The sequence below is a fragment of the Lepidothrix coronata genome, unplaced genomic scaffold, assembly GCF_001604755.1.
Source record: "Lepidothrix coronata isolate B3197 unplaced genomic scaffold, Lepidothrix_coronata-1.0 Scaffold98, whole genome shotgun sequence".
In the NCBI taxonomy this organism is placed as follows: domain Eukaryota; kingdom Metazoa; phylum Chordata; class Aves; order Passeriformes; family Pipridae; genus Lepidothrix; species Lepidothrix coronata.
The window spans coordinates 1466861-1494438 of record NW_016690278.1 but is presented as its reverse complement, the minus strand read 5'-3'; the positions used below and the strand labels follow the sequence as shown (position 1 = coordinate 1494438).

At 44.8% G+C, this 27578-nt stretch overlaps 2 protein-coding genes across 7 annotated transcripts; one reads left to right on the top strand and one right to left on the bottom strand.

Moving 5' to 3' along the window:
• Nucleotides 1-1679: 1679 nt before the first annotated feature.
• Nucleotides 1680-18205, bottom strand: FUT10 (fucosyltransferase 10). Of its 6 annotated transcripts, none has more exons than XM_017822538.1 (6): nt 17535-17564; nt 12108-12180; nt 11480-11684; nt 10491-10776; nt 3700-4535; nt 1680-1938 (listed from the first exon to the last, which is right to left on the bottom strand). In XM_017822538.1, exons 3-6 carry the CDS (start codon nt 11558-11560, stop codon nt 1714-1716), a joined length of 1428 nt encoding a protein of 475 aa, XP_017678027.1. In that variant the 5' UTR covers nt 11561-11684; nt 12108-12180; nt 17535-17564; the 3' UTR covers nt 1680-1713. The 6 variants fall into 6 exon arrangements, with proteins under 6 accessions (XP_017678027.1, XP_017678024.1, XP_017678025.1 ...); XM_017822535.1 differs by lacking the exon at nt 17535-17564 and adding an exon at nt 13717-13864 and having other exon boundaries at nt 11480-11687; XM_017822536.1 differs by lacking the exon at nt 17535-17564 and adding an exon at nt 13717-13864.
• FNTA (farnesyltransferase, CAAX box, alpha) lies at nt 17722-27297 on the top strand. The gene is made up of 9 exons (XM_017822541.1): nt 17722-17875; nt 18545-18630; nt 20251-20365; nt 21211-21315; nt 22045-22171; nt 22613-22761; nt 24619-24681; nt 25188-25359; nt 26876-27297. The coding sequence occupies exons 1-9, from the start codon at nt 17730-17732 to the stop codon at nt 27005-27007; spliced, it is 1095 nt and encodes a 364-aa protein (XP_017678030.1). The 5' UTR covers nt 17722-17729; the 3' UTR covers nt 27008-27297.
• Nucleotides 27298-27578: the final 281 nt, after the last annotated feature.

The following is a 27578-nucleotide window of genomic DNA, read 5'->3' as shown; positions in this document are numbered from 1 at the left end:
AACTGATGGGGATTCAAGAGTTCCTTTTGCAAATGTTTTGGGGTTTACGTCCAGCTCTTGGTCTCTGTTTAGGGAAGCCTCCAAGTCTGGTGTTAATGTCACTTTCCTGAAGGGCTTCATTTGTGTATCCTAGGTATCATTTGCACTGCAGACCACTTGCGAACGAGTTTAAGACACAGATGCTGTGTGTCACACTGGCAAAACACTAGTGGTGAGAAATTTCAGTGGGACTATTTTGTGTAATCAAAACTAAGTACATTTCTCGTAGAAACAATGACTGGTACTACTGACCAATACTATATTGTTTGTGGCCACAAAACTGCTCCTTCTGATGCTAGATTTAAAAATAATAAAAAAATTCACCGGCTATTCATTGAGGAAATTTCTGGTGAGGAAACTTTTCCAAGGTAAGTAACTTTTGCACCTGAATTTCTTGGTGTAAATGCTATTCATATCCTTCCCTATTGTCACTATGTGGCTACCACTCCACAAAACAGCCAGATGTTTGAAAGAAATTTTAAAATAGCCTGCTACAAGGAACAATTGCATGGAAATTATCAGACAGGTGAAAAACTGCCTTTCTGGCAATGTGAAGAACTCTATATTACTAGCTGGATTTGCCTGTGTGGCCATGCAGATCCTGTAGAGGTTGACTCCTCCATAGATTGAGGTTGAAAGTACTTGGGATAAAAAGTGCAACAGTCTGCATACCAGGCAAAGGTGTATCCTTTGGCAAGTGATGACCAAGATCATGAAATTTTATTCTTTGTCAAAGTAATTTGAGATTTTCTCTGTTAAAACATGCAGGCTGCTTGCCTACTTCTCCTTGGGCCTACTGCAGGCCTTTCAGCACTAATGGACTCTCAGTTTTATCCTTGCCCTTTCAATCATATAATTCCATGTTTATACATGATACAAATCCTATCATCAGAATACAAATACATCATCAGAAAGGCAAGAAGGTAAGTCAGATTGAGGCCAACACTATTTCTGGGGAGTAGAGATATTCATGTGTTCTGCTTATTTTTAGCAAAAGATGGTGGGTAAATCTGAGCCAGCACATTCTTCATTCAATCTGTCCCTGGCCACTAACAGATGGTGCTTCCTCATGCCAAGCACTAATGCACTTTACATTGGCACTCTGTGTCAGGACACAAAGCTCGCCAAGTCCCTGCTAATCCTGCTGGTGCCAGGAAAATTGATAATAAACAACTAGCCAGGGACACAGTCCCAAGTTTTTACTCTACCTCCAAAGCAGCACAGAAGCTGTACCAGTGCAATGATGCCAGATGCTCTCCAGCTTGTGGCTATAAGTGAAGCAAAGGAGGGCCCTGGACAGTGGGAAAAGGGGTCCAGAGGCCATGCTGGTACGTATCTAAAGATGGAGGGAGATCCACCTGCTTCATGGCAACTAGCTGTCTGCTTAAAGCTGGGCTTTGAGAGCCCTGACAACTGGGGCCTTAGTGTTCAAACATGTGAACTAATGGCAATTAATAATAATATAGATAATTATATATATATAAATATATATATGTACACATATTACCTGGCAGTGTAATTTTATTTTTAAGCATTTCTTAGCACTGAAAATACCAAATTCAGTCTTACAGGTCTACTTGCTATGGCTATTAATCCAAAATGATAAGGTCACTAACAAAAGAAAATTTCACAGACTCCTCTGAGGAGCTCACTCTGTTTCACAGGTCGTTGCGTTTATTCTTTGAATACAAGCATCCAAAATTCTTCAGCTGTAAAATTCCTGTTCCTTTCCACCAAGTGCCTCAGTGCCAAGGCTTCTTTCTTGGATTGCTCGAAGCTTGGTATCCACAGCTTTTGGAGAGAAGTCCAGCCAGGGTTTGAGGATGAGAACCAGAACGCCTCTGGTTTGGGGCAGCTCAGATGGTTAATCTGAGCCTCCCACCTCCGGGGCAGCCATCCCTGGCAATGGAGACAAACCAGAGGGATTATTCAGGGACCCATGCAAACAGAGAATAAAGGTGCTATGCCATTAGTAAACTATCAAAGCATGTCAGTCACACTTTCCTTCCATCTACAGGCTCTGACCATGTCCCTGTGGATGTCACAGGGAAAGCCCTCTCCAAAGTGTCTGGGACAAGGTCAGTCACACTGACAAGAGCCTGAATCTCAGATAAGGTCTGGCTGCAAATGAACAGCATCAGCCCATCCAAACTAAAATTCTAAGGCAAGGAGTTATATATTCATCATTATATAGTTTTCACCTCATATATGCACACACTTAATGACATATATATTTTTAAGGAGAAAAATCAAGCCATGAATCTGACCAGGAGAGCAAATGGCTCTTCATCATCTTATTGACTAGAGAGCCACAAAAGCATGGGGAAGGAATACCTGTACCTAAACTATTCCATACTTTTCCATCGTTGTATTCCTAACTCAGAGAGAGGATATCTGTTCCAAATTTGCACCAGCTTCAAACAGCAAAGTCTGGTTAAATGTTATGCTTACCAGTTTGGATTTCCCATCCCTTTAGCTCACCTTAGTAACTTCAAATGTTTCCTTCATCTCCCTTCTACTGGCTGACCACATAGTGCATTGCTCAGACTGTGATCAGCTAAAATACAGCCTAATTGGCTGTAAGATACCAAAGGCATTGACCAGTTCAATTACCGGACACAAAAAGGGGGACTTTTGATTCATGCTGATAACTGAGTTCGTGGAGAGTTTAAAAAGCAGCTAATGACCCTTTGTACGTAAACCTGGAAACCTTCATGGAATGTGGCAATTACAATGACAAACTCAGAAAGATATATGGTGAGAATTTTTAGCTTCAGTCTAGTTCCAAGTAATGCTCTGTTTATACCACCCAAATCCCCCACAGCTGGTAGCCTCAGACAACTGAACAGCTCATGGTGTCTTTGAAAAGGCCTTCTGGTGGCATGGCTGTCACCCCTGCAAGACTGCTGGGCTCTCAGTGCTGGGCTGCCTGGTAAGACACCCATTACTAGCTAGTCTCCTACCAGCGTAATTTCAAAAGGATTAGATTAGGAGGAAGAGGTCCAATTCCTCTCACAAACACAGTGTCTGGCTTAAACATGGACATTTCAATGTTTAGTCACTGATTGTGGCCACAAAAAACGGCATGTTGTCACTACAGGTTTGAATGTACCCCCATGTGTGCAGAACCTGACAGTCACAGGGTACTTAAGACAGATCTTAAGACAGGGCTCTCTAGTCCAGTCCCCTCTTTCAAACAGGTGTTTGGATATTAGATACAGGTGTATCTAATTGCCTAGGGCAGAATTGAGTTGAGTCTTAAAACACCTCCAAGGACAGAGATACCACAATCTTTCTGGGCAACCTGTTTCCAAATGTTTCAGGTCATCTTAAAAAAGGTCAGCAAGTTAGGCTACTTTCTGCAGCCTGAGAAAAACCCTCCTTCCTGAACAATTCAAGTCTTTGGCTGAAGTGACCACCAGCTCAACTGTCAATGTGTATGAGCTCAAGCACTGCAGCAGTCTGAGGAAACACATGCTCTGGTTGCACACCCACACCTTCTGCCAACACCTTTTTACATGAGGACGAACAAAACAATGGCACTGGAATACCAGTGGCTGTCGGCTAGCCAGAAAACTGGCAGCTGAACTTCCTGGGACAAATCTGACCCTAGTGCCACTTTGAAGCCCCTCCAAGACACAATGACAAATTCACACATACCTTTTCTTTCTGTCTGATGTTCTCCCACACTCTGTTACACACCATGCACTCAAAGGTGTCAATGTAATTGTCCTGGGTGATATCTTGCACTCCCCACTTGCGTTCCTTCATTGCTGTAAGCAGCCTTGGGTTGGAAATGTCCCCTTTCACTTTCCATTGCAGGTAGGACTCATACTCTTCATCATTTCTATCCAGTGTTTTGATATAGTGGGCCAGCTCCCGAGGGTGTGAAAAACTGGATACCAGGATTGCACTCCTGTTACTAGGAAGCCAGTCTACAACGCTGGGAGACCCAAAGTACACTGGTACCACTCCCAGCTTCAGCGGCCGCCAGAGTTTTTCAGTGATATAATCTTCACAAATAGCATTTTCAAAAGCAAGAATGAACTTGTACTGTGCCAGTATTTTTAAAAAGTCCCCATCATCCATGGCAGATGGATTTCTAAGATGCTGAGGAAGGTCTCTATTGTGCAGACATTCCCCATAAGAGTCTACTTCGATGTGGCACATCAGCTCACGCACATAGCTGTCCCGATCAGAAGGGGGGTCGCAGTCGGACTGCACGTACACAAGTGGTGCAAGTCTCTTCCTCAGGATGTTTTTCATCTGCAGGGGGATCATGAACCTCAAGGACTTCAGGACCTCTACACCTTCAAGGTACTGAGTGGTCAGTGGCAGGTGAGAATGGCGGCTAAATGTTGCAGTGTGGTTGAATAAGGTGATGGTTGCTTCATGGAAGAGTTTGTAGTTGTTTTTTGGTGACTCTTCATGGAAAAGGGCCCAATCATGATATTCTTTACGAGGGAGGGGCAAGCTGTCTATACTGAAGTCGGTACCTAGAAAAAAGCAGTGTTCATTCTGTTATCTGTCATGTGACACTACAATTACAAAGAAATCTAGTTTTAATTTAGTACCAGCCCTACAACCATCACATTTCTGACATTAAAAGGCAGTTGTTTCAAAAAGTGCAATCATGCAAAGACACAAGAATGTAATGCCAGATAAAACTGAATTTCTCAGCAGAAGAATCTAGAAAGGGGGGATCAGTATGTAATATTAGATGTGTTTTCCTTTCATGTCATATGAGTTTAAAGGCTCTCACTTCAAAGGATCACTAGGAATTTTTCATTTTCATGCACTTAAATGAGACTAGTTGAGATGCTTAATAATCCCCTGGATCTCTAAATAGGAGAACAGAGGTACTTCCTCTGTGATGTGAGGACATGGTTCCTGCAGGCTCAGTTTGGTTCTAGTCCCAAAACAACAAAAGGGATGCTAAAATATTGGAAAGGGCTAAGAAGAAAAAGTACAAGAACGACTTCAAGTTTTGGAAAGACATTGTACTGTAGAGACTTTGAAAGCCAAGCTGTTAACTTATCAAAGAGAAAATTAAGAGGTGACGTACCACAGCTGCCTTCCAGATACATAAAGAAGTAGCTTCTGGCAGAAGACAGCTCCCCAAACTAATGCCAGTAATAGAAGAAGAACCATGTCTTAACTCTAAAAACAGATAACCATAGAATAACTTAGGAAAACTGTGGTAGAAGCCTTAGGACAAACCTAGAAGATTTTTCTCAAAGCCTGGTCTGTGCAAAACTGAGTCGAAAATATCAGCTCATGAATCTGACTCTTACTCTCCCTTCAGCACCACTGCACTACACTTTGTGTACTTAGTCTTATTGCAGACTAAATGCAAAGTTGCTGAATTTCTGTCCAGATACTTCCTCACTGTCTTATAAATGTATCCGTTTTCCATTTAAGTAAAAGCACTGAATATAGAAAACTTTTAATGTGTATTGTCAAGCAAGAGAAGTTCAAAAACTGAAACAAATACTGAACAGCTGCCTTAGAAAAGACCACAGATCCTTATCTTTGGACAAGCTACTCTACCATCTGTGGCAATCTAACCTTTGTTTAGCAAACTCCGTGGTTGACTGCATCTAGGACAATTGGGAACGTGATGTCTTAAACAAGCTGTTCTCAAAGCAACTAAGGGGAACAGCCGGGTAAGAAGCAGATTCTGTGGAGGTGGGGTGATGCTTTCCTGATGCCAACTTCTGCTGCACAGCTGTGCAGACACAAGAAGCAGGGTCAAACAGCAGTCATATCCTAGAGGGGGTTATAGGACACCAAGGACCTAAAAGCACTCCTGACTCTTTTCAGGAACTCTCCAGCAGAAGACTGAGCATGCCTCATAGCGTTGCATCAGACACAAAGAATTCCCACCCTGGGGAGGGATCTAGGAGTTCCCATCCTAGATGAATTCTCTGTTTTGAGGGCCCCCACCCCCAACATATAAAGACTGTGACCATCACCCCTATGAAGGACATCAAAACTGCAACAATCAAGTCTCATCACTGGATCCATCAGAGGTTCTATCTTTCCTCTCCACTATCTACTCTTATCTCTTCCTTCTCTTCCTTTCTTTTCCTTACATTTTTTTCTTCATGAAATTTTTATACTTATACCAAAAAGAACCAAAACAGCCACATACCTCCTTTCCACTGCAATTAAACTGTTTTAAAATAAACCTGGCTCATATATACACACCAGTCATTCAGTTTCATTTCACTCTAATTCACCCCAGGGGATTTATAAACAAAAGCTCACTCACCCTGCCTCAGAGGCGGGTCATAACATCACCTCAGCCACACTTGTAACTTTTCACTTTCCATTCTACCCTTGACTTCAAATCACTGATGGCAAAAAAGAGGGTACTAGCAAAATTCTTACACAGAACATTGACCTAAAAACCAAAATACAATAAAAAAACACCCAGTGGCCTTTGCAGCTGCATGAGCCTGCCAAGATGACTCCAAGGATGACCTTATAAAACCAACGTAAGACTTCACTACTGCAGTGAAGACAAAAGCTAGCTGTCAGTAACAAAAACCTCCTACAGGGCAAGATCCTTCAAGGGCATCAGATGGGGTTTTTCAGGGCCACTAAGTATTTGACCTTCCATTTTCCACTCAAGTGTTTACAGAGCCATAGTGCTGTCTACTCTCTTGTATGGTTCCGAATCATGGGTCATCTACCGCCACCACCTGCGTCTCCTAGAACGCTTCCATCAACGCTGCCTCCATACAATCCTAAACATCCACTGGTCAGATTATGTGCCCAATACATCTGTTCTAGAACAAGCAGCAGTCACAAGTATTGAGGCCGTGTTGTTGAGAACTCAGCTGTGTTGGGCAGGGCACGTCTCCAGGATGAAGGACCAACCACCGCCTCCCTAAGATCCTGCTTTATGGTGAACTTGCCACCGGCTGCTGCAAGAGAGGAGCCCCGAAGGGGAGATACAAGGACTCCCTGAAACAACATCTCAGCCTTGGCCATATTGATCAACAGAACTGGTCTACTCTGGCCTCAAATCGGGAGGTCTGGAGACACACCATCTATAACGCTGCTGATGCTTTTGAGAACGCACGCAGGATCACTCTCGAGGAGAAAAGGCAATGCAGAAAGAACCGTGTCTTGCAGAATTTACCACCTAAGGAGTCTTTCTGCTGTGCCTTTTGCAATCGGACGTGCTTATCTTGTATTGGCCTCATTAGCCACCAACGCGCTTGCAACAAACGTGGGTAGAGCCCTTCCCAAATCTTCATTCACGAAGCCTGGCCATGATGATGAAGTATTTGACCTTCCGTTTTCCACTCAACACTGGTCCCAAGCCCTCAACACTAGTAGGATGAAGGGTTGTGCCATTCAATGCAAAATGCTATTTGCTTATTCTGTTTTTGATGTATTATAGTGATACAAGAAGGTGACAAAAACTGAAAGTGAATCAAATTCTCATGGAGAAGTTTATAAGGTCTATCTGGTTTTGAAAACACTTCATTCTAAGTGATGCCAAGAAGAGAAGCAGCAGTGCATACGGACAATAATGAAATGCTGTGGGGTGAAACCATAGCACTTCAGCTCGGACTCTTGCAAGGGTTCTCCCTCTTTAAAGTAGCATTGCAGAGAAGAGAAGGGGAAAATGCAGGCAAGAATGAGAGAAAGACAAAAAGGCAACATGTAAAACTTACTAACTAGAAGACAGTTATGTTAGGCAAAGGAGAAACCTAAAGAAAAAATGCACTATAGAATCACAGAATCATTTAAGTTGGAAAAGACCTCTGAGATCATCGAGTCCAACCTTGGACTGATCACTACCTTGTCAACTAGACCATAGCACTAAGTGCCATGTCCAGTCATTTCGTGAACGCTTCCAGGTGACTCCACCACCTCACTGGGCAGTCCATTCAAACGTTAAACAACCCTTTCCATGAAGAAATTCCTTCTAATGTCCAACCTGAACCTTTCCTGGTGCAGCTTGAGGCCATGTCCTCTCATACTGTTACTTCTCCCTGCCTGGCAGAAGATGTCATCCCCACCTGGCTACAATCCAGTTGTAGAGAGTGATGAGGTCTCCCCTGAGACTCCTCCAGGCTAAACAACTCCAACTCCCTCAGCCACTCCTCATAGGACTTACTCTCTAGACCCCTCCCCACCTCTGCTGCCCTTCCCTGGACATGCCCCAGCACCTCAATGTCTTTCTTGAAGTGAGGGCCCAGAACTGGACACAGTACAGATCAGAGCACATCAGAATGACAGACTCTAATACAGCACTTAATCGATCCCAGTCCAGCAAGAAAACAAAAATTATTAAAGGGAAGATACCATCTGCATGTTCCCTATCCCATGAGACGAAGGAAATAAAGGAGCATACAATGGGATAAAAGAAAAAGCACTATAAGATAGAATTATGAGCAATTTCAACTTCCAAACTATTACTCTGTAAATCTTAGGTACGTGGCAAAGTGCAGAAGCGAAAGATACATGCTGTTACGAGAAATTCTACATTTTAGGAGACATCTTTCCTTCAGGAGTCATGGTCCAGCACACAACACTCCAGCACAGAACAGCTGGACATCCTCCTCCCTTAGGAACAACACCCCTGAGGCTCTGACAGATCCAGCTCATGCTGACTCAGTCACATTGGCAGCTCATGCTGAACACAACACTCTGTGAATTATGTGACACTGAAAAGGTGGAACTGGGAATCCCTCCCAAAAGCAGAGACAAAGTCTAGCAAGTGGATACAAACAGGAGGAGGTGGCACTTGCCAAAGGCATCGCCTACACCTAGGGGCTTCCCAGGCCAGGATTGTAAGCCAGGACAAGATGTAGAAAAGTTGGTGTTCCTAGCAAAGCAGCTGTGCTGGAAAACATCCGAACACCACATTTTTGCGCGGTATTTTTCCTAATCTTTGGATCATTCTTCTCTTTACTAGCCTACTGACCAAAATTAAAGCGCTTTCTTTGGAAGGGGAAACTGTGCTCTGATCCAGCCATAGCATGGAAATTCAGATATTCAAGTTTTCATTCAGCAGGCTGTTTAGAGGGAAATTCTGTAACAGTAAGACATGCCTTTTTGCAGGGTCACAACTCAGTGCATCAAGGGGGTGGGGGTGGGAGAAAGAGGGATGGAGAGAGAAAGAGAAACAGAGAGAAAAAGTCACACTCTCTGGGTTTTAGCACTGTGAGGTCATTTACTGTGGTTTAAAAATAAGTTACAATTTTGCATATTTTGACACTTTCCTTTACACAGTCACAGATAGCCACCATCACTGGAAAAAGAAGAAAAAGAAACACTGCAGGAAAAGTCTTTTGCCCAGTGAAAGTATACTGTGTCCACAAGCCTGATAAAAATGAAGAATAACAGTCTTTTTAATGCTGAAACAGACAGACAAAGTTACTATCAGAGACCAAAATCACCAGACTTCACAGCTTCCTGTGATGCAATCCAGCTTTCCTTGTCTTTAATTGGGTCAGCTTCTCATTCCTTAGCTGTTATTCCTTTGCTTTCATGCTTGACCACTACATTATCAATTGACAAAGCTGACCTACTTGGAGGTCTGAAAAGATTAGTCATGAGAAATTTTTGGTTCACTGTTAACAATCAAGCAAAAGGTCCTTCTTTCCTATATTTCCAGTTCACCTGTATTCTGACTGAGTGAATGAGATTCAGGACCCTGTTTTATTTTGTTTTGTTTCCAAACAAAAGATTTTAACCTACCAGTCAGAGGAAAAAATTGAATTTATTTTTCCGCCTAAAATTCATTTTTTTTTATTTCAAAAGCAACCACGTGGGGAAAAAGAACAAAACTAATGAAGTAAGGTCTACTTTTAAAAGATGCATCTTTTGTGTTTTGTAGATTAATCTTACAGTAAATGTAGTGGGAAGTTTCTGATAGAGCCAGAGCAGCTCAGAAGGTTGCACTAGCTGCTGCTCCCTGTGCAGAATCAATAGGTTTCTTTCACTACTTTCCATTTACAGTCTGCTAGCAATCTCTCAGCACATGAGGCAGGGGAGTTGCACTGTTACCAGCAAGGGCATCATTTTTAGACAAAAGACTTGCACAAGTGCAACAAAGGCCTTGCAGAACCTCTGCTAGGGGTGACAAACCAGAAGACTGGAAAAAGCTGGCTTGATCTCAGACTGTCTTTAAACACCTTGGCAACTACATGAAATTAATTGTCTTTTCTCCCATGAACAGGGAGTACATGTGATTGGAAAGCAGTATGAGACAAGGCATCAGTCATCCCACAGAACGTGCACAGCCAGTTTTCAGAGTACTTTTACCGAGAATGTGCATCCCTGGATGGTATTTAGCACCAGGCAAAATTTAGTCCAACGAGCTGCATAAATTTCCTGTTCTGTCATTGCCACTTAGAATATTTAATCTCCAAAGGAAAATACTAAGCAGGAGAGAAAGCTACTCCTTTAAAAAGAAATATTCTTACCATAGAACAGAAAAGCCCTTGTCATCTGATCGTGCTGGTAGGTCTTGTTGATAGTAAAGAAGCAAAAATCCTCTCCACACTGACCGAGTCTTCCTGTCTCTCCAGTCAGGGGAGACCACCAGAGCAGGACAGGATAGTGATTTACATCAGAGTCTGCCTTGAAGCTGCTGTGAAGTTCCTGCTTCTTAAGCTGAAAAGTGTGTCCCTCCACAGGCCTTAACGGGCCGCTGTGCAAACTGGAGATAACTGACACCTTGTTCTCTGAATTGCCCAGTTCGGTGACAACCTTCAGGGAAATAAATACACACATCACAACATGTCACTGTCACCAGCCAGGACATCTGCCTGACAAATCAGAATTTAAGCATCAAGCACTAAGTCCGTACGTGAAGTTTCTGTCAATCAAATCACATGCATTTCACTGACTGCAGCCACCGCCCAGGTGATCTTATGTCAGAACAGCAAGAGCTTTACTTTGAATTTGTAATGAGGAGGCAGGAAATACCTTTCTATACTGAGATATGGCCACATCAGGTATGATTTAACAACACAACTTCTGCTTTCTCCCTGGAAAACGCTCAGGACAAAGGACGGCCAATCAGCAGCCAAGTCTCTTCTAGTAGTTGTTAAAAAAAACCATAAAGTTTTCATGTCTCCATGGGTCCAGCATTGCCTCCCCTGCCTAATGAGTTCAAACACAGGGAGGCAATGCTGGATGGAGGCAACACATAGTATGTTCCAACGCTCCTGAGAAATTCCTCCAAGATCCAAGGAGCTCTACAAGAGACGTATTCTCTGTATAATGTCACTTCTGGAGTCAGCTATTGCCACCAGGCCAGTGTTGCTGACAGAGTTTCTGTAAACACTCCTGTTAAAGCACAGACTAGTACATAAAATGTCTGTTGCCTTCAATGTTCTCTCTCATCTGATAGAACTGTGTCCTGCTTTGACAGCAATCTCATGCATACCCCACCCTCTTGCCCCTGTACCTGGAGTGTCACCACAAGGAAAAAGGCAGCTGCAAAACAGAAGCAAGATGCCCACAGTATCCTCCTCTTCATCCTAATCATACTGCACTACCAGGTCAGCCAGAGCAGTTACAGCTTGGCATTGGCATTGGTCAGCTTGTCTGAAGTCTTCAGCCTTTGCTGCTGGGCTTTCCCATTTCATCCTTACTGCTCTTCATGGTGACTGCTGCTGAAAAAGAGTAGAGCATCAACAAAGACTGCTCCTCAAGCTCAGTGGTTAGTCTGATGTCTACCCATAGCTTTCCGTAGGTTCCAGAGCCACATTTTGAGCCAGGTACCCAGGAAGCAGTCTGCACAAAACAGTGCTCTCGCTCACATGGCCCTCATCTACTCTCCCCGTGGTCATCCTGGAGATCCTCTCTGAGCAGGGTAACACATCCTCTCACCCTTGCAGTCAGTGCAGAGAAATGCTGATGGCCACAGGTCAGTCCTGTGTGAGGAGAGCACCTATATTCCTGAGTTTCCAAATGCCAAACTCTGCTGCTTTTCAGCAAATGCATTAACAGGGGAGCAGTGGAAGACTCTCCTTCCCTGGGCAAGATCTGAAAATGCTCCTGGAGAAAGCACACAACCTGGCCTTGGGACTTACTATACTGTGGTCTTCTGGGACTTCTCTTCACGAGCATATGGAATGCTTGTGCAAGATGCTCTGTGTCCAATGCCTAGAGAAAGTAATGACACAGTATACACACACAAACTCTCCCCACATCTAAGAACATTTCAATTTAACAAGTTCCCCTTTCCCAGTAATCTACATCTGTGCTGGTCTGCCTCTCCTCAAATAACTCTTTCCCTTCCCTGATGCTTTTTTTAGTTTTCACAGAGCCCTACTGTTTTGCTGCATGCTGAATATTACTGTGTGAAAATCCCAGCTCCTGGCAACTGAAGTTGCAAATTCCAGCTTCATCTCAAAAAAAAAAAAAAAAAAGGAAAAAAAAGGATGGTAGAAAGATAAGACTCTATCGCTCAACACAGAGAAGTTTGAAAATGTGGGTATTCTGAAAGCTTGAAAAGCAGAAACACACACAAAATGTTTAATAAATTGCTATTTTTAAACTCCTCTCTTTCAGAGATATGCCCCTTGTAATTTATGCTGGTTTGCCTGCCAACTTTCCCCCCATTCTAATCCCAATCACAAAGTTTCACAACCCTGACAAAGACAGATGGATCCCCAACCTATTGCCTGCTATAGAACTATCACTGTGGTTCTCGCAGCTAAAGCCAAAAAAACTATCCTGTTTCTGCTTCCACTGCCACATCAGTTCATCCCTTCCCCTCAAACATCAGAAAGGCCTCTTTAGTAAAAGATCACATGAAACCCTGCTGTGTGAGTTCTGCTCTGCACAGACCTTACTTCTGAAGGTCTGTGTGGGTGCAACAGTGCAGGCTGCCAGTTAAGCTCTTCTAAAATCAGGCAGGATCTTCTGCAAACCCTCTGCACCTTCTGTGCCTCCGGCAGTACAGCCAAAAAAGGGGGCACCAGGAGGGGAAGGAGCTGAATTCTGCCCACTGCTGTGTCGGTGAATATCTGCTCAAGGCACACCCTGGAGCTGAACAATACCTTTAACACCACGCCTTACCCTGTGCATGGCAAAAGGTAAGACTCTGATGACCCACTGAATGCTGTCCTACCCCCTGCCCTGGTAAAAGAGTAGTAATCGTCACATTTTTAGGTATTGTTCTGAGGTTGAACTGACCCACAGCAAGGGTGTGCTGTACCTACTGACCCAGGGTACTGCACTGAGCCATGGCTTCATTCTTGTGCCTGTGATGCCCAACACACAGTACTTCTGCCCAGTGGTGCGAGGTGGTGCGTACTTGGAGTGGGCCAGGCAAGGCTCCATCCCGTCTCAACTCCACTGACAAGGATGACCTTGCACGGCTTTCCCACTCCGGTCAGGCCGAGCGGAGGCCCTGAGGACTCCATGAAATACAGATAAATCACCACGCCCTGCTGCCCTGCGGGAGCAGCAGCTCCCTGCAAATCCTTCCAAACTTCCTGCCAGCTCTCCCTGCAGCCTCTCCTTCCAGACCTGTCTTGCCGCAATTCCCTGGGCCCAGCATCCCAGCTAGGGTTTTGCGTGCTCCCCAAAACGCTGCCCCTTCCCTTCCCGAGACTCTGCCCGTCCCGCAGCCCCGGCCCTGCTCCCCGCCCGTGGGTCGGGCATCCTCGGCCGGGGGCCCGCCGCTGTACTCACCCCGAGAAAGCCGCTCCCGCCTCAACGCCGCCGTCCCCCTCCGGCTGGATCTGAGGGGTTTGGGGTGTTTTGTCGGGGTTTTTTTAACTTTCAGTCCGTGCCCCCTCTCGGAGCGCGGAGGGGGGGCGGGCGCCGGGCGGGGGCGGTGCGGCTCCGCACCTCCCTCTGCCCCGCCGCGGGGGCGGGGAAGGGGGGCAGCTCTTTTCGGGGACCCCAGGGCCCTGTAGAGGGAACGCGCAGGGCTAATCGGCCTGAGAGCGCCATCACTTCCACCCGCCCGGCTGCTCTTCTGCAAACCCCGCACTGCAAGACCTCACGCGATCGCCAAAATAAATCCGGCCCCTGTCACCTATTCCCACAGCTGTTCGCATAATCGCGCTCTTTGCGGTTTTATTTTCTTTTACAACAGTGCCGGTGCTACCCTGACGGAGACTTTAGATTGTCTGCCTGAAGCTAGCGGGCTGTCAGAAAAAGAAATGCGTCATGGCAGCTGGGAAGCCCCGAGGAGCCAGGAGAGCCGGCCCGCGCTGGCCGAGGGAACGCATCCCTCGTCCCTCTGGCGCGGAGCTGCGGCACGCATCCCGCAGCTGAGACCATGCCTTGCTTCCAGCCTTGCCAGGGCGTCTCCCGCGGGGCCGTGCGTACCCCCCAGGGGAAGGGTCCTGTCTGACCGCTCGGGGCTCCCTGCGGCTGGGAGCCACTTTATGCACCGTTTGCTGTTTGTAGATGTTTACTCTGACAGGCTGGTTCTGCTAGCCCAGGGCAGAGGCCGTATTTATCCACATGATACGGACGGGACGTACATGTGGATACATGTTTGTTTTTGTAACACTTCTTCATAGGTACTCTTCATAGGTATTTATACACAAACACTTGAAATTGAGGTGTCTGCAGTTTTTAAACCAGATGTGGCAGGCAGGGGAGGTGCAAGGGGGTGATTACCTGAGGGAGTGGAAGAAGCAAGAATTCCAGAGGAGGCAGAAGGGACACTTGATGTGCCTCAGTGTGAAATCATGACTGATAAAAACTGTGCAAATGTTATGTACACAGCTCATCTCCTTACTCTGGGTGGCTAATGCCTATAGTCTTCTTGAGAGGCTCAGAAGTGTACCCAGTAGACAACCTGAATCCAGCCCTCAGTGACCCCTGCCACACCAACTCTGTCCCCCTTTTCACCACAGCTACTCTTGCCAGCAGCACCTTTGAGCACCCCTTGCTGCACATACTGCACCACAGAGCTCTGATTTCTCTCTGAACTACCAGGCTCCTCCTAAGATGAAAACCAGCAACTGACACTGCAATGCTGGGACATGCAGATTTACTTTTCTTCCAGTCTTTGTTTAGTGATTCATCACGGCTCTTGTCCTATTTGTTGCTTCCTCACAAAGGTTCTAGCTGCTGGAGTCATATTTTTAAGTACAAGCTTTCAGGTGGGGTTTTAATACTATCTTCGAAGTGTAGTTACAGATATTTGACCTGTAACATGAAGGATCTCCACTGGCTCTAAGCCATGAGGCATGCAGCAAGAATCCCCAAGAGTTATTTTGTAAAGCAGATCCATGCAAAGGCAGAAGCCTGCTTTTGCAGGCCTGACTAAGGCTTTCAGAGTGCCCAGAGGCTGTGAGGACTGATGAGACTTCATGGCACAATGAGTGTGTAGTTCAGTAAATTTAATGGAGTGGTCAGAAATGGATCAGAAGCCTGGTACAGTTTATGGAGGGATTTGCTATGAACCCACTGGGTTTTGGTCTGGCCCGTAATTTTAAACTCAGTCATACTCTTGGCTTTCACATTTCCTTAGTTGGCAGACTCCTAAGTTGCTCTCATGAGGATACAACTTGTTTGTAACATTTCAGCTTCCTTCAACAGGCTTGACTTTGTCAGTTACTGTCCCTCAAGCCTTTAGAAGCAGTCCACAGATCCAACAACCCACAGGTTCAAACTGAAAATGCAGAAGCTAGTGCTTAAGGCAGTGGGATAGCTGTACTATCTGCTATCTGCCCGATGCCATGAGCAAGGTATTCTTGGACCAGCTCCATCCAGTGGCTGGCATTAGAGAAGCTCTTTTTTTTTTTCCTTGTCCTGCTATGCCACTCTGAGGAAATAAGCTCCTATTGCAGGATCTGGCCTGTCTGTAACCAATGTTAAATAGCTGGCAAAGATGATACCAGCATAAACACTGGCAGGGGTATGTCGTTACATATTCGTTCTAGAGGAAGCACAACCAAAAGAAACCCCAACTGTTGCTCAAACAGCTGAGCTAATAAACCAGATTTCTTAAAGATCTGTGTCTCAAGTGCCCTCTGTCCATGGAGAGCTGTTGGTATCTAACAAACTCGCAATGCAACTTTTCTCTCCATGGGTCAGGAACAGCAGCTTTTCTTTCTGCTCTGTCTCTTACAAAACAGGATTTACTGCCTTTGAGGTTTCTCTCATTCATATGTACACATTTTGTCTGATAGGTTTATAATATACCTTGTGTTTCTTTTTACGCCCATCTTAGTTTTACCTCTCTTTTTTTTTTAGTGTTCTGCATTTTAGAACTTTTTTCTTTCACTTAGATATTGCTGGGTATCCTCTCTGTCTCTAGAGATGTCCATTTCCTTTTTGTTCTATTCATAGTCCTGTTACCTAGAGTAGCTTTTCCGTAGATTGCTCTGGTCTTTACCCTCCATTATGATATTGCTATACTCTATATTACTGTAACACCCAGAAGCAACAACCATGCTATCCACTCCCCACTTCGAAGAGTCACTGTAGAAACCTCCTGGCAAGAACAAAAGAAGTCCCCAAGTGCACCATTAAAATAGGGCAGAAAAAAAAGGCAGAGAGACAAGGAAAGCACAGAGTTCAAGTGACTTTCCAAGGAGACAAAGCTGTCTGTGAGAGAAGAACCACCTGCAGGCCCAATTCTGCCTCGTCCTGGATCTTGTGTTTCAATTTGCAGCTGTGCATTTATATGCCCTCATTGTTGCTGTGGCCATTCTTCTTTCCATAAAATCACTGTAAAACATGTGACACACATAACAGTCCTTTCAACTTGAGCGCCCCAGAATTAAAGACTTGAATCATTTCCACCACACATGGAATGACTTCCCACCTCCCTGAATATGCAGGACCAATCCAGCCCTTAGTACTGCACATGCTCTGCCTGTCTTTAATCCTCTCCACACTAAAGCATCTCAGCATGCCCTGGATTATAAACCCGTAATGCTGGGTCAGCTGCTTTTCTTGACGACTGTCTTCTGTTCAGTTGTCCTGCTGACCAACATCACATCAGAGGATCACAGAATCAGTTAGGTTGGAGAAGACCTCTGAGATCATCGAGTCCAACTTGTGACCCCTGACACCGTCATGGCAACTAGACCGCGGCACGTCCAGCCTTTTCTTAAACACCTCCAGGGACGGTGACTCCACCACCTCCCCTGGGCAGCCCATTCCAATGCCTAATCACCCTTTTTATGAAGAAATTTTTCCTAATGTCCAACCTAAACCTCCTCTGGTCCAGCTTGACACTTGTCGCCTCTTGTCCTGTCGCTGGTTGCCTGGGAGAAAAGACCGACCCCCACCTCACTGCAACCTCCTTTCAGGCAGCTGTAGAGAGCGATAAGGTCACCCCTGAGCCCCCTCTTCTCCAGGCTAAACGACCTCAGTTCCCGCTGGATTTGCTGCCCCCTCCAATTTCACCCACTTGTTTAGAACGGCCTGTTTCAAAACCCCCTCTAGTTCCTCCTTTCACAGAGCCCAGATTCCTCTGCCTTGCCCTGCTGGGAAAGCCTGAACCCGAAACCGCGGCATTTCTGTTTTCCCTCCCTTACGGAAGCTCCCGGTGTGGAAACAAAGCGGGGCTTTCCATAGGGGAGGGTCCGTGTTTCCCCTCCCTCCTCCCCTCCCCGCTCCTCAGCAGCGGCCCCGCCGCCCGCCCTCCGCGCCGGGCGCGGCGCTGTGGGGCCGAGCGGCCGCCCCGCCCCGGCCCCGGGGCGCAGCCGGGCCCCGGCAGCGGCGGCGCGGCCATGGCGGCGGAGGGCAGGGCGGCGGTCGCCGAGCTGCAGCCGGAGGGGGTCGCGGAGGGCGGCGGCGGCGGCGAGCCGGAGGGCGGCTTCGGGCAGCTGCTGGAGGAGGAGGAGGACGGGGAGGACGCCGGCTACGTGCTCTACAGGTGCGGCCGCGGCCCCCGGGGCCGGGGCGGACCCTCGCGGCGCCTCACGGGCTGGGGGGCGCGGGGTGGCGGAGCTGCGGGGGGGCCGGAGGAGCGGGGAGCCGGAGGGAGGGGCAGGGACACCTCCCGGCAGACCAGGTTGCTCAAGGCCTCATCGAGCCTGGCCTTGAACGCCCCCGGCTTTGGGGCATCCACAACCTCCCTGGGCAACCTGTTCTATTGTCTCACCACCCTCACGGTAAAGAATTTCTTCCTATAGCTAACCTAAATATACGTTGTTTCAGTCTGTACCCCTTACTCCTTGTCCCATCACTATACAATTCCTGACGGAAGTCCCTCTATGGCTTCCCTGTAGGCCCCCTTTTAGATACTGGAAGGTTGCTGTGAGGTTTCCATGCAATTTTCTCTTCAGCCCCAACCCGCTTGTCAACTTCGTGGCCCTCCCCTGGGCTTGCTCCAACAGTTCCATGTCCTTGTTATGTTGGAACACCTTTACCTGTTTTTATACCGGTCTGTGTTATAGCCAATAATGTAGTGGCAATAATAGTGGCTGTTGGGAACAAGGATGTATTTCTGGACACGTGTGTGTTTGTGTGTGTGTGTCATCATTTACGTAGCATTTTGTGCATTAATTAGAAACATTAAAACGACAAAAACATGTATTTACAGGGACAGGAAGGAATGGGCAGATATTGAACCTGTCCCTCAAAATGATGGGCCAAATCCTGTTGTTCAGATCATCTACAGTGAAAAATGTAAGTCTTAAATTTGTTCATCACTGAAAACTTCCGCCCATAGCATTGTTAAAGCAAGACTTCATGTTTTGGATAATATTTTCTACAGTTGTGTTATGGTGGTTGCATGTGATGTTTTCACCAAGTTTCTCTGAAGGTGAATCTTCACCTGAGATGTTAATAGCCAAGGTACTCCTTTAAAATCCTATGGCTTAAGAGGTAACACAGCAGATAGTGTGGTTTATGACATAAGGCATTTCCAGCCCACAAGTGAAAGTGAGGTGTGAAACTCCTGCGTCTGGAGAAATGGGGTGAGTAGGCAGCATGGAACTTTTATGATTGTTTTGGATATTACTCAGATGGTGTATTTCTAACATACTTTTGCAGCTTTTCAGTGGGCTAGTGTCATGCAGAGGTTTTAGTCGAAAGTACTGTCAGAGCAATATGTAGCTACTGTTTTAAAGAGGTACATTTCAAGTACACAAAACAAGAAATGACTTCAAAGGATTATTAACGTTACCCTCTAATCAGGCCATTTGTAGTGGGTTTCTGTGGCTGTGTCTGATGGGTGGTAGAAGCTGCCAGAAGCTTCCCCTGTCCAGTGGAGCCAATGCCAGCCGGCTCCAGGTTGGGCTTCTTGCCGCTGGCCAAGGCCGAGCCAGGGAGGAGTGACAGTAATGCCTCTGTGATAATATATTTAAGAAAAGAAGATTGTGGCACAGAAAGAATTCCAGCCAGGGAAGAGCAGAGTGAGAACATGGGAACAACAAGGTAGACACCAAGGGCAGTGCAGAAGGAGGGGCAGGAGGTGCTCCAGGCACCAGAGCTGAGGCCCTGCGGCCCGTGGGGCAGAGCATGGTGGGGCAGAGGTGCCTCTGCAGCCCATGGAGGAGCATCAGAGTGCAGAGACCCCCCTGCAGCCCATGGAGGAGCCCATGCTGGAGCAGGTGGATATCTGAAGGAGGCAGTGACCCCGTGGGAGGCCCAAGAGGGAGCGGGGTCCTGCTGGGGACCTGCAGCCCCTGGAGAGGGAAGCCCACGCTGGAGCAGGTTTTTCCTGGGTAGGACTTGTGGCCCCTGTGGGGGACCCATGTTGGGACAGCTCATTGGTGAAGGACTGACCCCATGGAGGAGTGACCCATGGGACAGCAGTTTGGGAAGAGCTGCTGCCTGAGGGATGGCAACAGTTCAAGGACTGTCTCCTGTGGAGGGACCCCACGGGAGCAGGGGAAGGACTCCTCTGTCTGAGCAGTGGCAGAAACAACAACTGACTGTAACCCCCATTCCCATCCCCCTGCACCGCTGGGGGAGGAGAAGGGAGAACATGGAAGGAAGGAGGAGTGAGGGGAAGGTGTTTTTAAGGTTATTTTACTTCTCACTCTTTTGCTCTGACCCTCTTAGTAATAAATTCACTTAATATCCCTACTTTGAGTCTGTTTTGCCTGTGATGGTGATCAGTCACTGACCTGTCCCAGCTGTTATCTCAGCTGATGAATCCTTAGCTGGTTTTTTTGGTCTCTCCTCTGTCCGGTTGCAGAGGGGAGTGAGAGGGTGGCTTTAGTGGGTACCTGGCATCCAGCCGGGGTCAACCCACTACGCCGTTGTTTCACAGCCTGGGATAAGATGCTGTTATCTGTTTAGTTCGAGATGTCTACGATTACTTCCGGGCTGTTCTGCAGCGGGATGAGAGGAGCGAAAGAGCTTTCAAGCTAACAGCAGATGCCATTGAGTTAAACGCTGCAAACTACACAGTATGGTACGTAATCACCTTGGGATTGTTTCTATGGTCATTTGATTGCCTACCTCTTATGTCTTCAATATTTTATTAGTCCAATAAGGGCACAACCAGTTGAGTTTACACAGAGGAGTTTGTAGATTTCTGGTGAGCTTCCAAAGAAAGCCTTTGTTCAGTATTTTCCCTGTCTCATTTTGATTCAGTGGGGTTTTTTGGCTTTGGGGATATTATCAGTCAAGATCAGGGTTAGCCACAAAAAGGACTTTGCAGTTTAAAATTGTATCACTTATCTGATAATGTGGCCTTGGCAAAATGCTGAAGATGCCCTCAGGTGACTTCAAGAAGAGGCATAAATGCAAGATAGCAAATAAGTTTATACCTACTAAATAGTGAATTTTAGAAGATCTGTCAGGTTACTGTTTAGATAGGTAATGAATAAACAGCGAATTTCTGATATTCAGAGTAGGTCCTCTTAACTCGCGAAAGCCAACAAGTGCCTCTTGTACATCTTTATTCCACTAACTTCCACAAAATCAGGAAGTTTACATTATTTTAAGCACGGAAGTCATAGTTTCTGTGGCAAAAAGACTAGTGTGTGTAGACATGTTAACTTGAAACAGCATTGCTAGAATCTTAGGTAACAAACTGTTGTAACCAGTCACATTCCAGTTCTTCACTGTTCAATAATTGAATGCCCTTCAACAGAACTAGATATGTGGTTTAGGTTTTTGCACTGGTTTTGGTTTTTTCACTATTTTTAACTCGATATCTATTAGAAGAACTGTGAACAAAGGTGGTTCTGCGTTCTCCTCCATGAATTTTAGGAAAGTCCTGTTGCAGTGTTCAAATGCTTGACTTTTATACAGGCATTTCCGGAGAGTCCTCCTGCAGTCTCTGGGAAAAGATCTCCACGAGGAACTTAAGTATATTACAGCTATCATTGAAGATCAGCCAAAGAACTACCAAGTCTGGTAAAACCGTGCAGTCTTTTCAGTTTGTAACATTTTTGCAGTTAACTTTTGTCAATTGTCCATAAGTTGTGACCATTAGTCCTAAAAGTTGTTAAGAGCTGCATTCTGCAGCTGCTGCAGTGGCAGTAGCAGAGGAGTTAAATGGAGTTGCATCACATCAAAGTTCTCTTCAGCTATTCGTTCTAAACATAGCTCATAACATGCTAAACAAATCTTCTTTTCTTGTTAATTTAAATTTTTAAACTGTCAAAATAAGTCTGACATGAAAAAAGTGACTTGTGAAAAAGCAAACAAAGAGGCAAATAGAAATTAGTTTTTTTTTTTTTATTGTGTCTTGGAGTTTGCTTGCTTGTTGTTGGATTTCTCCAAAGTGAATGGGAATAGGCAAAACAGCAATGTTGATATTGCTGGCGAAAATTATGTAGTACTAGAAAATTTTATTCTGCTAAAGATTTTGGCCATGAGTGTTAAAAGTGAAAATAGGTTACTTCAGGTGAACATTACTTGCCTAACATGAGATGTTTGGCCAATGTGTATGTGTAGGTAGAATTTACTGCAATAGAAGTAGACATCATACATTTCTCAGAGCCAAGTGACATGCTTTGATGTGTTTAATTTGAAATATTTAACTAGTGGGTTTTTTCCTGAGCAGAACAGTTGCTATATGCTGCTTTAATACAGACCACACGTTCACAAAAAAATTTTAGGCTTCGTTCCTCTTGTCATCAGGCATCACAGGCGGGTGTTGGTGGAGTGGCTGCAGGATCCATCCCAAGAGCTTGAGTTCATAGCTGACATTCTTAACCAAGATGCCAAAAACTACCATGCATGGCAACACAGACAGTGGGTTATTCAGGTATTGTATATCCACAGAACTCATTGGTTCCTTAAATAACCTGCTCAGGTTGTAGAGTTTCGCTTCTTAAATACAACCTGAATTGCATTTGGCACTTTGTTTCTTAAGGCTGAAGGGGGAAAAGCAACTGCATTTTTAGTGCGCGGTAGGGGTTAGCTGTGAACTTGCCTTTTAGGAAGTGAGGTCCAAAAGTTGCCCTGTTATTTGCTTACTGTTATGTGTGTGAATTTAATGATGAGCTAATAACTTCTGAGTGCCACTGAATAGCATAGCATGTTCTTAGTGCACCCTTATATTTTTATTTTGAACTTTGTGTTGATTTCTTCAAGAAAAGTCTCTATATCTGATGTTCAGACAACTTAGGAGGAAGGATCATGTATTTAATTTTAAAAAGATAAAAACTTTTGATTGTGATTCTCTCTCTTCCTTCCCTTTCTATAGGAGTTCAAATTATGGGACAATGAACTGGAATATGTAGACCAGCTTTTGAGAGAAGATGTGAGGAACAACTCTGTTTGGAACCAACGACACTTTGTCATTTTCAACACCACTGGCTACGATGATCCAGCAGTCCTAGACAGAGAAGTCCGGTTAGTTATGCTATTCAGGCTCACATTAAGAGTTCTCCATTACATGGAAGCAAAGGAATACTTTGACAGTCTGCATGGGCTTGTGTTTCCTGTTTTTCATGCACTTTTGAGGTTCACTGTCATGGGTAGCTGATCAAGTGTCAGACTGAAGCAAGCTCTGCTCACCCTGGGCAAGCTACTCTCATAAATCTGTTTTCCCAACCTGCTGTTTATTGTTCAAACAAAACTTTTGGCTTTTTATGATCAACTAGCTACAGTGGGAAAATCTGCAGAAAATCCGTGACACTGGAACCACTTAAGTTGTGCCATTCATTAGTATCCTACCCCTAGAAAGCTTGGAATGACAGGCACTCTTTGTGTTGTACTAAATTGCTGTTTCAGTAGTACAGTAGCCACAATGATTTAAATGTAATGTGGACATGGATTGTAGAAAGAGCAGTTGCCTTTTGTGAGGAATTTGACGGAGCTGGAAAAAGAAAGGAGCTTTCAGGGGTATGTGGTTGGCACAACTACCTCTGTGAGTTGGCTAGTTTTGAGGAAAATGAGCTCACTGTTTCTGAGTGGTATGTTTCTAATTGAAGGCAAACTGGGCTTCTAGACGTGTATTTTGCTACTCATGATGGTAAGAGAAGGTTTTTTATATAGGTTTCGTATCTCAGCCTGCTGGTCAGGGTTATTAGTTACAAGAAGATATTTGTCTGATGTGGACAAGCAATCAAAATAAGGAACTGGAATTTTTTTGGAGTTATTCTTCAGAAGAAAGACTGAATTTCTGAATATCCATTAGTACATTTTTTAGAGGATCCCAGGCCTCACCACCTTTCATGGTTGTCTTTGCAACCTGCTGCAAGTTGTACTTCTCTACCAGTTTATAACTTTGAACTGTTTCCATGACTTACGCTTGCATATTTTCAACTTCTTCTCTTGAGTGGTTCGATGGGACATCCTCCCTTAATCTGTTCAAGATAATTGGATCCCATTTTAAGAACCAGACTGTCAAAGGTTTAACACTTTCCAGATATCATTATAGAACTGTCAAAGGTTTAACACTTTCCAGATATCATTATAGAACTGTAGTTGGGCTGCTTGATGCTCGGTAAACTCAGTCTTTGTCCTAGTGACTGCAGAATGTTAAAAAATAGTTAGGATTTGGGGTATTCTTTTTCTGGTACGCCTGATGTAACTTTTTGTCAGTGTCTGCTGTCTCTGGAAATCATTGGAATGCCTGGTTATGCTGGGAAAGGGCAAAAGGTAAAGTCTGTTTGGTGGAGATGAAATGCGGCTTTGTGACTGTATGGGAGGTGCCTTTCCTTGCTTCACTGCTGCTTTCAAAGAACTGTTGCAGAAGGCTGTGTGAGCTGAAAGCTCAAGCTCTGCCTTTCTATGGGTTTGCTTGAGTGCAGCCTCATGAAAAAGGTTCTGCAAATAGGTACAGAACATACCACTTGCAGTCGTATTAACATAGCTCACCCTGATCTTCAGTTACTCCAGCCTTTTTCAGCCCCTCACCATTTCTGAGCATCAAGACACAAGTTATTCCTTTAGCATACCAGGAGAGTATGTTATGTTGTTTCTTAGTGTTATTGCTAATAATTTTGAGAACCAGCTAATTATTGTATAAAGCCCACCGAATTGAACACTTCAGATTTTAAAACAGCTTTCACAGTGTCTGCCTCTCTGAGACTTCTGATGATTATATTGTGAGCCATTTTTGATCTATGACCCAACTGACATGATCTGCAAAAAGGCTGAAGTATAGACTAGAGGGATGTATTTGGAATCTTCTGAGCACTTCCAGGTAGTTTCTAACTGTATTGTTATTCGTTGCATTCATGACCTGTTCTCTTTTTCTTGCAGGTACACTCTTGAGATGATCAAAGCAGTGCCACATAATGAGAGTGCTTGGAACTATTTAAAAGGGTGAGGTCTATTTCTCTGTGAGGCAAAGAGAATATCTCTATAAGGTGTCTTATGCCTACTTCTTAATTGAAGAGAACTTGTTGCTGTTCATCCTAGTGTAGTGTACTTAAGCAAGCAGGCAAATACTGACACAAGGTGTTACTACATTAACCTCATTTCTCTGTAACTTTCCACTAGGCTTCTAACCCTGTAGTTCTTGTAGGAGGACTGCAGGTACTTCTGCTTTTAAAATCTTGACTGTAATGTTACTAGGTTCAAGAGCATAGAGTAGGAATTAAGGAACATGCTTTCAGTCTAACTTTTGTTCAGTTGAGCATGAACTATACTAGCTTATACAACATTAAGCTGTCCTAGTGCTGCATGCTGCTTACCTTCTGCCTTACTTGTATTTGCACCCTGATTTCAAAAACTGATCTCCAAAGCAAAGGAGTCATAACAAAAATGCAATTATTCACACGAGATTCATGGTCAAGATCATGTCTCAAGCCTATTAACCTCTGTTCTAGGATTCTACAGGATCGTGGTCTTTCTAAGTATCCAAATCTGTTAGAGGAACTGTTGAATTTACAGCCCAGTCATAGTTCACCCTATCTGATTGCCTTCCTTGTGGACATATATGAAGATATGCTTGAAAACCAGTGTGATAACAAGGAAGAAACACTAAACAAGGCATTGGAGGTACGTTTTGAGGGCTTGGTTTTGCTTCTCAGCGATGACATCTCTTGCTGTCTGGTTTTACAACCTGACAAAATGGGGTTGATTTTCATAAATAAAACAGGTTACTTGCTAAAACCAATGGTCTCTGAAGAGTTGAACACAAAAGCCACACAATCACAAGGGTCTCATGAGTTTAAATAATAACTCGCCAGTTACAGAATCACTGTAAGTTTTCTTCACCTGGTAGTAAAAGAAGATTTCTAATACTGCTTGCAGAAGAAAGAAGAGGTTTGAACAATTGGTTTCTAGTGTTAACTTTGTAGCATGAACTCACTCTCTTCTCTGTAGGTTAATGATTTTTTTCTCAGAGTATCTGTATCCAAACAATCTCAAACTCCTTTTGCCCTTCTCAGCTTTCTCTGAGAAAGCTGTCACAATTAGCTTATGGCCAGCAGGCACTGGAGACATCAGTAACAAATGTCAGGCACCATTTCCTACAGAGAATAAATTACTTCTAGCAATGTTGTTTATCTCCCAGTGCTTCATATTTGGGTACTCCTTGGTGCTGTTTGTAGTGTAATTTTTACTACACTTTTCATTCACTGTGGGACAGACTGGAGATTGATGTAATTAGAGCTGCAGTTTTGCCTGCTGTCTTTGTGTTCCAACATTATTCTTTCTCAACATTTCCCCTTTGTTGTGTTCTAGGAGGAGATTGTAACTAAGTGCAGTTGTACCTCCTAGATTTATGTCCCCTTTATACTATTTCACTGAATTTGATTTCTTCCTCTGTTTAGGCATCCAAGCTCCTAATTTCTCGATTCCATTTCACTGAGTAAGGCAATGTCATCTGCATAGTAAAAGAGAATTTACTAGAACCTTTGGAGACAGTGTTCATACCATGTAAAATATACAAAACCTATCCAGTGAGTAGGATGTACATGACTGCTTACCCAAACCAAAATAAAAAGAATCCAAACAAACATGTAGCAATGTCTGTATAGCACCAACTCTTAACATATCATGAGAGATGGTTACTGACTTGCATGGAGAGCCCTTTTGGGACAATCTGCTGAGAAAAAACAGAAACAGAATTTCTCCTGTCTGTCCATTAGGAGTACTGAAGATTCAAGAGCAGGATGATCCTCCAGTGTTTGGAATCAAGTGGTTTACACCTGTTGGATCATGAAAAGACAGTCAAGGTTCTCAGGAAATATATTGTGATATACTATAGGCTGAATAGGCTGGGGTGGATGACAAGGGCTAGGCATGGAAAGGAGTCACAAGGAAACTGTTGAGACTGAAATGGAACTGGAGGGATTTTTGTGCAGTGTCAGACTGGTTGACTACCAGTTGGAGTTGTCATCAGTTTGATATTGTTCGACAGTTGTAAATCCAGTGAATAAAACAAATACTGTTACTGAGAAAGGTGTTTCTAATACTATCTGAAACACATATTGCATGCACTTTATAAAGACAAGGATTATTCTGTAAGCTTTTGGTATAACACTCCACTCTCTCTATTTTTCTTTCATAGTTGTGTGAAATTCTGGCTAAAGAAAAAGACACCATTCGAAAGGAATACTGGAGATACATTGGAAGGTCCCTTAAGAGCAAGCACAGTTCAGGCACTGAACAGACCAGCACACTGACAGATAAGCCACAGTAACTGAATATGGAAGAAAACAGTGTTAAGCTCTCAAGCCGTTCTAAAGCAATACTAAGTAGAGTCATAAACTCATTTAAAATCCTGTGTAGTATTCCCCCGGTGAGGAGATGTTGCAATGAAAGAGGAGTGCAGAGTGCTGTATAGTCCTGGATCACTGCTGCTTCTGGTGATAGCTCTAGGTGCAGTCAAGAAATCACAGAATATGGTGAGTTGGAAGGAACCCACAAAGATCATCAAGTCCAACTCTTAGCTCTGCACAGGACCATCCCCAAGAGTCACACCATGTGCCATCATCAAAACACTTCTTGAACTCTGTCAGCTTGGTGCTGTGACCACTGCCCTGGGGAGCCTGTTCTAGTGCTCAGCCACCCTCTGGGTGAAGAACCTTTTTCTAATATCCAAACTAAACCTCCCTGGGCACAGCTTCAGGCCATTCCCTTGGGTCCTGTCACTGGTCACCACAGAGCAGAGATCAGTGCCTGCCCTTCCTCTTCCCCTCATGAGAAAGTTGCAGGCTTCTCCCCTCAGTCTCCTCCCGGCTGAAGAACGTTTGCCAGCTTCAAGTTGAGTT